Source organism: Marmota marmota, unplaced genomic scaffold, assembly GCF_001458135.2.
Source record: "Marmota marmota marmota unplaced genomic scaffold, marMar, whole genome shotgun sequence".
In the NCBI taxonomy this organism is placed as follows: Eukaryota; Metazoa; Chordata; class Mammalia; order Rodentia; family Sciuridae; genus Marmota; species Marmota marmota.
The window spans coordinates 9,173,571-9,182,747 of NW_025999999.1; the positions used below are offsets into that span (position 1 = coordinate 9,173,571).

The 9,177-nt window shown below is 41.3% G+C and overlaps 1 protein-coding gene across 3 annotated transcripts in view; it reads right to left on the reverse strand.

Moving 5' to 3' along the window:
- The window catches only part of Col17a1 (collagen type XVII alpha 1 chain), a 48,657-nt gene extending 42,317 nt beyond the window's left edge, over positions 1-6,340 (reverse strand). The window contains exons 1-3 of one of the 3 annotated variants that reach the window (XM_048807282.1): positions 6,122-6,340; positions 2,454-2,603; positions 40-105 (exon numbers count right to left, since the gene is read on the reverse strand). In XM_048807282.1, coding sequence (XP_048663239.1) covers positions 40-91 — 52 coding nt within the window. In that variant the 5' untranslated portion in view covers positions 92-105; positions 2,454-2,603; positions 6,122-6,340. The remainder of the gene's footprint in view (positions 1-39; positions 106-2,453; positions 2,604-6,121) is intronic. The other 2 variants (XM_015494757.2, XM_015494756.2) reach the window with 2 other exon arrangements.
- Positions 6,341-9,177: the final 2,837 nt, after the last annotated feature.

Consider the following 9,177-nt stretch of genomic DNA (forward strand, 5'->3'; position numbering starts at 1 on the left):
TGAAACAATCATAAATTTAAAAAATTCAGATGCTCTTACTTCTTTCAGTGACTTCAGTGCCATCTCGTTTGTTTTTCTTCGTCACATCCATCCCATAGCCACCTGCTGGAAAAGCCAGAAACCATGAACAGCCATGTCTCTAACCATTGCTTTTAGCAAGTATAGGTTGCTGCTGGTCAAGCGGAGAACTTGATTTTTAGAATTCAAACTGGATTTCTTTCTTGTGCATCTTTTTTTTTTTTACAAGAATCATTCTGATTTCTTGCCATTAGTTGTAACTGAATTTTATAGTCCCGCTTTGGATTCTATTCCTTTGTACTGGGATCTTATTTTTTGAAATCTAATAGATCAGACTGCTCTCTGCTGAGCATCAAAGAGCTTATATGGTAGTCTTGGTACCCTGATCCTTGTCTGACTATAAACCTCTATTCTCTGCCAAAGTAGTAAATAATTGAAGGATAATTTTCAAGACACTTAGTGTGTTATTAGCAAATTCATGTTGATGTATTCCATAGTGTTTGATGTTCTCTAAGGAGCTTCAGGGATATATCATGCTGTACCATTTAGAGTTTGGATGTGAGCATGGTGCTTGATGGACTTAAATCAGCATGAAAATCATTTTAATTGTTCTATGTGCATAGAATTTCACCCTTTGCAGAGGCGAATTTTCTCTTCATAACACACCAGCTCTCAGAGGCTTATATGCAAAGTAGGAAAAAATAGATGAAGAAAATATGTGTGCAATCTATGGCAATGTGTGGGTAGATAAATACACTTCTGCAGCATTCTGTGCTCTTCCTCCATTCTTTCTGCTTCTGAAAAGGAAAGCATGGGTGATATGAGGTAGGGCTGACGGGGAGGAGTGTGGCTGGGAGCTCAAGGCCTAAACACAGGAATGCACAGAAAGGACCTGCATCCCATCTGGGCTCTTCTTGCCATGGTGCCCAGTCTCGAGTTCCAGAAGATTCCCTTACTGGTAGTTCTTTTCCCTGCCCTAATCTTCTTGTCCTGCCCTAATCCATTCTTGTTGTGATTCAGATTGGATTCCAGGGTTGAAATCCTAGATGCCCCTTGTTTGAAGCTCTCTGCTCACCCTCTGTCTGCCTAACCACTTTGGGCACAGTGGACACAGTGCTGAGATCCACAACATGTTTGTGGGGGTTGGGAGGGGTAGAATCCACAAAAATGTTTTAAATTTTTTTAAAATCAATTTCTGATTGTACCTGGTTGTGGAATGACTGAAACATGTACAATCAGAAAAAATGAGAAATTATACTCCATTTATGTATGATATATCAAAATGCATAAATGTATTCTACTGTCATGTATAAACAATTAGAACAAATAAAAAAATTTCTTAAAATAAAATGGGTCACACCCTAACATTGATTATATTCTTCTCGATGACAATGCAGTTGTAAAATATAATTTAAAAAAATTTTAGCTGTTGGTAGACACAATATATTTATTTTTTTTTAATGTGGTGCCGAGGCTCAAATTCAGTACCTCACGTGTGCTAGGCAAGTGCTCTACCACTGAGCTACAACCCCAGCCTGTAAAATATAATTTTTGAAAGTTATTTTTTCACCAGACACAATGCACATGCCTATAATCCCAGTTTCTTGGGAGTCAGAGGCAGGAGGATCACAAGTTTGAATCCAGCCTAGGAAACTAAGTGAGGTCCTGTCTCAAAAGAAAAAGTAAAAAGGACTAGGGATGAAGCTGGTTCAATCCCCAGTAAGAAAAAAAAAAAAGTTATTTTTTCTTTTATTGTATAAGAGGCCCATGAAAGCTAAAGTGTGTAGGGCCCATGAAAGTCATCATGTATCTCTGGGGGACTTCCCAGTTGAAAACCAAGACTTCATGAAACCAGCTGGTCCACTCTGTGGTGAAATTAACAGAGACTGGCACAGTTAGCTTCAGGGCCTGGTCAGATGTGCCAACTTCTTGCTCATTGGTGTCTTTTAAATGTAGCTCTAGGCAAGGAATGAAGTATCATGGAAAAAATTCTAGCTGAATCTAAGATGCCACAGGATGTCTTTATAGGTATGTTTCCTGGAGCTAAGAGAAAGGGCTCCATAAACAGTTTAATAAAGGTGTCTGGACTCATTAAGGGCCACACCTGGCCTGTGACTATGTTCACACTGTGACTACCACCTATATAACCATTTCATGCAAACCTATGTGCAACTGGATACCCTCTTTTATTTACATCCTTAGTTTAAGCATTAATCACCTTTGGGAACTATGAAGCCTCTCTCTGACTTTTTTTTTTTTCCTCCTCCAATTGGTCATTAGCTGTGGACTAGAAGGCATCTGGGGAGATTGAACATTTAAATATATCTGGTTGCCAGTTGGGAGGTGACTAACTCCAAGATGGCATTTAGGTTGATAGGAAATATTACCATGAAAGGAACTATTTATAACAATTAATAGAAAGATTTACTACCCACAAGTTATTGTTTAATTTTGATCCTTCATTGAAATTTACTACTGGGATGGGGTGGCTTTGTTTCCACTTGCAGCCATTAAGGCAGATGCATGAAGCTCTGCGTGGTGAGTGTTCAGCCTCCAGACAGCTAATTTGATAAATTCCGCTTGTTCTTTCCATATCCAGAAAAAAACAAAAAACAAAACAAAACAAAAAAAAAACAAATAAACAAGCAAAAAAAAAGAAAAAGAAAAAGAAAAAAACCTCAGGCATCTATTCTCTAAATTTCATTGACAAAGCCTCAATTTCTATAACAAAAATCCAAGGGTTCCCCAATTTTCAGAAGGCACAAAGAGACAGCCTGCTAAGAAATCAGAAGCCCCTTCAGGGCCTGGGATGCCTCAGTGGAAGGCACCGTGTGGATAGAGCCTGCTGAGGTAGTTTTCAGGTAGGTGCCTATCTTTCAGTCTGAAGTGAAAAATGGCCGTGTGTCCCAGGATCATACAGAATTCTCTGCCAGACAATTGGGAGATGGATCCCGTTAAACCAAATGTACAAGGAATATCTCAGAGTTATTTAGTAGAAAGTGATGGGTTGAGGCACAAATCTGGACTAGGATCATCCTATGGGAACTACAGCATTCTGTTTAGAACAGTTGAAGTGCTGGTAATTTTTTAAAGTGCAGCATAAGGAAAAGAAAGGTTTGCCCGGGTTCATGCCTGAGCCTGCCCTTCATGGCAGGCTTCACCTGTGCACCCATCTTCCGAAAGCACCACTTAATGGAAGCTCTGTCAAATAGCATAAGCTTTAAATTCTTGGACGTTTGGATCACTTCACTAGCACTAAGAATGAGGGGATCATTCAAGTTTTCAATTTCAAAATTAGACTCACTTCCATCCATAATTCTTTTGTTAAATTGATTCATTTATTTAATTTCATTTTAATTTGTTTATTTTTATTTATTTTCTGCTGTACCAGAGATTGAGCCCAGGGATGCTTATGTAACCACTAAGTTACATCCCTAGCCCCTTTTTATATTTTAGTTTATTTTGAGACAGAGTCTTGCTACGTTGCCAAACCTGGCCTCCAACTTGTGATTCTCCTGCCTCAGCTTCCCAAGTAGCTGGGATTACAGGCATGTGCCATCAGACTCAGGAAAATGAATTTTTAATAGACACATAACAAGCATACATATTTATGGTCTCTAGTGTGGTTTTTTGATACATGTGCACACGTAATGATCAAATCAGGGTAATTACCATTTCTGTCTCCTTAAAGGATTTATCATTTTTTAGTGTTCTGAGCCTACAAACTCCTTTTTTTTTTTTTAACCTTCTTATAAAATACATAGCAAGCTATTGTAAATGACAGACACCCGCTGTACTGTGGAACAACAGAACGCATTCCTCCTGTCTAACTGTATTTGGGTACATATTATTCAACCTCTCCCACTTCCTCCCATCCTTCCTAGCTTCTTTCAATCACTATTCTTCTCTCTACTTTTTCTTAGATCAACTTACATAGCTTCCGCAAATGAGTGAGAACATGCCCACCTCTGGTTCTAAGGGACTGCTTTGTGATTATTTCATAGCTAATGCTCTTTTGAAAGTGTAAAAATGATCCCACGATCCCACGTCTGTCTCTCTCTCTCCCTTTTTTAATTTTTTCAATAATGGAGATTGAACCAAGGGGTACTTACGCACTAAGTTACATCCCCAGCCCTTTTATTATTATTATTTTAAATTTTGAGGCAGGATGACACTAAAATTGCCCAGGCTGGCTTCCAACTTGCGATCCTCCTGCCTCAGTCTCTCAAGTCTTGGGGATCACAGGCCTGTGATACTGCACCCACCTTCCCATGTCATTTTCTTATGCAGGAATACATAATTTGAAATCAGTTTTCTTCTTTTATGAGTTTTTCCCTTTCCACTTCATTTAAACGATGCTGTATCCACTTAAAACTATTCAGACAATGATGTGGTCTAACACACACACAAGGGCCAACCACTGTTAGCAATAGCAAACCATCACAGTGACCTTATCTTAATCTAAAGACACTTGAAACATTTGTCCCTAATGAAAGCAATGAAAAAGCTAATTTTTTCTAATTTTTCCTTTTATCTTAGAAACAAAACATTCCTATACTCTGCTAAGGAATCACACGTATTTTTATAATTTCTATTACTGTGGTCTCCATACACTTTAAATTATAGAACCAAACAGCAAAAGTGCTGAAGTGTGCATCCACTGCCTAGTGACCTGATCACACATACGAGCTAAGCCAGTTGGCTGCCAGGAAAACCAGTGCCCCGAGGTAGACACCTCAGAGGTTTGGTCTCTACCACACCCAGAGAGGAGTTTGCCACTTGCTTGTTCAGGTCACCCTGATTTCCATGCCCTGGGCTGGTCGGGATATGGCACCCACTTTTCACTTATGCTCGTTTACCATTGTGGCCGTTATCATTAATAAGGGCAAATGAACAACACCCTGCAAAGGCAGACTTCTTTTGGTCAGTCCTAATCTAAGAATGTGATTAATTCTCAAGTCTAATCAGTTTCGCCAATTGGAGGAGTTTCTATGCATATTTGAAGCTGGGCTGTTCACTTTAACTGTCCCAGGTAAATTCTGATTAGATTCATGTGTGGGTTTTGCAGGTCCCAAAGGTGAAACAGATCCCAGACACTTCAAGGGCCTCCATCAGCAGCTAAAGCTGTATTTTAGGTTAGTTCTGCCTCAGATCTGTGCATTAGTTCCAGGAGAGAACACACCGAGGTGAGAAGAAACAATTCCGCTTTTTGAACAGATACCTTCTTAAAATCTCAAAACATTTTGCAGACATAATACATTCAATTATTAGATTCAATATTAGCTGCTTCTCAAAAGAAGTGGTGTGCCAGAGGTTCGCCTCCACTTCAGAAAGCAAACTGGTAATTTGTCAGTTAGCAGTTACTGTGGTCCTGCTAGATACCTAAACTGGTAATTCTCACCCCAAAGTGATTGTGGGGAGGAGGGGAGCCACGTTGGCCACTGAGAGTCTATACCCAGAAAACATTTTCCTAATTTTTCTTCCTCCAACTAGACCATTGCCAACATTTCACTTTAGACTCAGGGCAGCAGCAATTCTACAACATGACACACAGCAATATTTGCCCACTTCCTGGAGCTTAATTGGAACCTGGCAGCACAGAGTCCTGGGCGGCACAGGGGCTGCTTCTAGGAAGCCCCCACTTACCTGCACTCCAACTTCACCTCTGAGCTATTCTGTACTGTCTGGCAGGAAGAGGGAGACAGAGGGAGGGGGAGAACCAGCTGGTGAGAGAGGAAATTGAGGCTGAGAGAGAAGGGATTACTAACCCTTATCCTATTCTAAATAATCAGCTTGTCACATCCCTTTACAATACTGGCAATAATACAGAAACATTCTGCCACTAGAGTCCAGCATATCTTAGCTGGCCTGCTCCTGCCCACTCACAGATCTTTCTTGGTGTTCTTTTCAAAGACCTGAATTAAGCAGAACACATATACCAAAGTCATCATTTACAACCAGCTAATCACTTCACCCAGAACTCTAGAAACCAAAGGACTTTGTCGTATTTATTTTCTCCAACAAGCATTTAATTTCTAAACAGCAAAACTTAAATCAAAGTCTCAGAAAATAAGGGAGAAAGTTCAGTCTTCCTCTTACTCACCTGGCTTGCAATTTTGAAGGAACTAGAACCAGCTTTGTCTGAATCCCCCCTCTCTCTTTCTTCCCCTGATGTTTTCCTCTAGAGATTTGCGATGCCCACTTTTTTTTATCCAGACCCAGCCAAGGTGTGTTAAAGCTGAGTGATCTTTCAAAAATGTTTGCTTCTCCTTCTCCCCCCTTGTTTCTTTCAACGCTTTGCTTCCAAACAAGTCCTGACAAAGGTGTGTCGTGGTTTACTGCGTTACTCCACCCTTCCAATTATCTGACACTTGCTGGATAAAAAAAAAAAAAAAAAGTCTGCCTCCAGGAATCAAACTTTACAGGAGGCAGAAAGCTTCTCCTACCAGTTTAGGTAATTAACCATTTATAGACTCATGGGGAAACCTGAACAAAGAGCCAGCAACTGGAAATGCCCTCTACAACTTCTTAGCTTCTGTGGCCAGACAGCTACCACAACTGGAATCCCTCTTCCTTGGTGCTGTGGGATATAGAGTCCCAGTGGTATCTAGGCACATGGGGGCTATAGTCAAAGTGCTTGAGCCCTAGAAAAACTGCTAAGAACTTATATTCAAGATTTATTTCCCCTTTCTACACCTTTGACCTCCCTCTCCCATTCTGACTCAAGCCAAGCCAAGCTCATCCAGAGAAGATAGTCAACTAATGCCTAAGAAAATGCTCACGGCCAGACATGGTGGCATATGCCTTTAATCCTGCCACTTGGGAGGCTGAAGAGAGAGAATTGCAAGTTCAAGGCCAGCCTGGGCAACTTAGGAAGACCCTGTCTCATGGTAAAATGAAAAGGGCTGGGGATGTAGCTCTATGACAGAGCACTTGCTTAGTATATGCAAGGTCCTGGATTCAACTCCCAGTACTGAAAGAAAAGAAGAAAAAGGAAATAAAAAAAGAGGAAGAAAAGATGTTCATGACTGAACAGGTTGAGCAATTGAGGGGTGGGGGCTCATTTTTAAAAAGAGGTAACCAGATACATAGTGCTAACCTAAAAGTGTGGCATGTTGGGATGGGACTTTAGGCATTTGGTCACCTAATAATGGAGGGAGATGCTATTGGGGAGGAGTAAGGACACTGTTATCCTTCAGATGGTGACCACAGAGTCTCCATGCACCGAAGGTCATATGTGGACCCCCAGATGCTCTATAACTCCAATTACCTCACATGGGGCCTTTAAGCTTCCCTAGAGGGCCAATTTGCACCAATCCTGAGATGGGTGTTCACAGAATACCTGGCTTCCTAGGACCCCCAAAGACTAGCTTGAGACTTGTGGTGTTAGTAACAGGTGGAGTCTGAACTGGAATTTGCCTATGCAGTCCTTTGGGGCCATAGCATATCCACAGGACCCATTATCAGCTCTGGATTCCCAGTTTTGAGGCATCACCCTAAGGAGGGGAGATGAGGGATCTCTGCAGCATAGCCCTGGTGTACATCTGTGATCTGCTACAGGATCTCACACCCATGCAAGGGCAGCAGGCCACTAGGAACCAACTGCAGGGCTCCTGCCCATAAGTCACCCATATTCTGTATTTGAGAACACTTTCAGAAAGCTAAGTTTTGACACTTTCTGGGATGTTCTTGGCTTCCTTAAATAAATACTTATTCAAGATGTCTGCTGTCAGTCTCATAGAAAAATCCAGAAGACAGAGCTTTTAACATAAAATTGAAATACCTGGCATCATTCATTCATTTGTTCTTTTTTTTTCATGAATTAAACAAAATGTTAATGGCTCCTGGTTGGGGCAAAACACTGAAATACATGCTGAAAGTTCAGTGGTGAAATATAGTCAAATTTTCTGTCTTTATGGAAATCATAGTTTAGTACAGGGAGACAGGCCTTAAGTACCTACTGATCAGCTCATGCTACCATAACAAAATGCCACAATCTAGATGGCTTCAAGAACAGAAATTTACTTCCTCACAGTCCTGGAGGCTGGAAGCCCAAGTCATCAGGCTCGATTTCTCCTGAGACCCTTCTCTTTACTTGCAGATGGCTACCTTCTTGCTGTGTCCTCATGTGGGCTTTATCTGGGTACACGAATCTCTGGTCTCTTTTGTATGTCCCTCTTTGTGTGTCCCAATCTCTCTTTAGAAGGTCACCAGTCAGATTGGATTAGGGCCAACTGTAATGGCCTCATTTTAACTTAATTTCTTCTTTAAAGGCCCCATCTGCAAATAGAGTCACATTCTGAGGTCTGGGGTTGAGGCTTCACACATGTCAGTCTATAACAAACAAATATATAAAACTATATAGTTAGGAATGTGAAGGCCTGGGGATGTAGCTCAGTGGTAGAGCACTTACTTGCGGAACATGCAGAGGCCCTGGGTTTGACCCCCAGCATTCTGAAACAAGTAAACAAAGAATGTGAAACTGTTATAAAGAAAGAGTCCTGAATGCTACATGAGGACACATAAAAGGGTGCATTCTTACGAGGACAGTGTTAGGGAAAGTCCTGCTAAATCAGTGACATTTAAACTGATAGATGAAGGTTGAGTAGACATTACACAGATGAAGGGAGGATCTAGAGCATTCTAGAGCCTGGACAGGGGGAGAGCAGTTGAGCAGGCTTTGCAGCAGGGGAAGCATGGTGAGCAGAGGAACGGGGATGAGCCAATGTGTTCAAGGACTTGGCGTGAAGCAAGGGTGGCAGGGGAAGAGAAGCTGGTGAGGTAGGCAGGACTACCTTGCTTGGAGCCTCACAGGTCACAGTGGGGAAGTGTTTTCCCAGTGGGGAAGTGTTTTTGAGACTTAGCAAATATTCTTAAATTGACAGTCTTTATGAGTATGTGTGGGTGTCTAGATTATTAATCCTGGGGAAGAAGGAAACTGTCATGTTTTCTAAGGCCTATTATGTGCCAGATATTTTATGTACATTATCTCACAAAATCCCTACAGCAACTCTAAAAGGTGTGTACTATTATTACCTTCATTTTATAGCTGGGAAAAGTGAAGGTCCAAGAGGGTGAGTGACTAGGCCAAAGGTCTTCTATCATAAGCAGCAGAGCCTGTATTCCTTTCAACTCTCAAATCCTCATTCCCCACTGCTG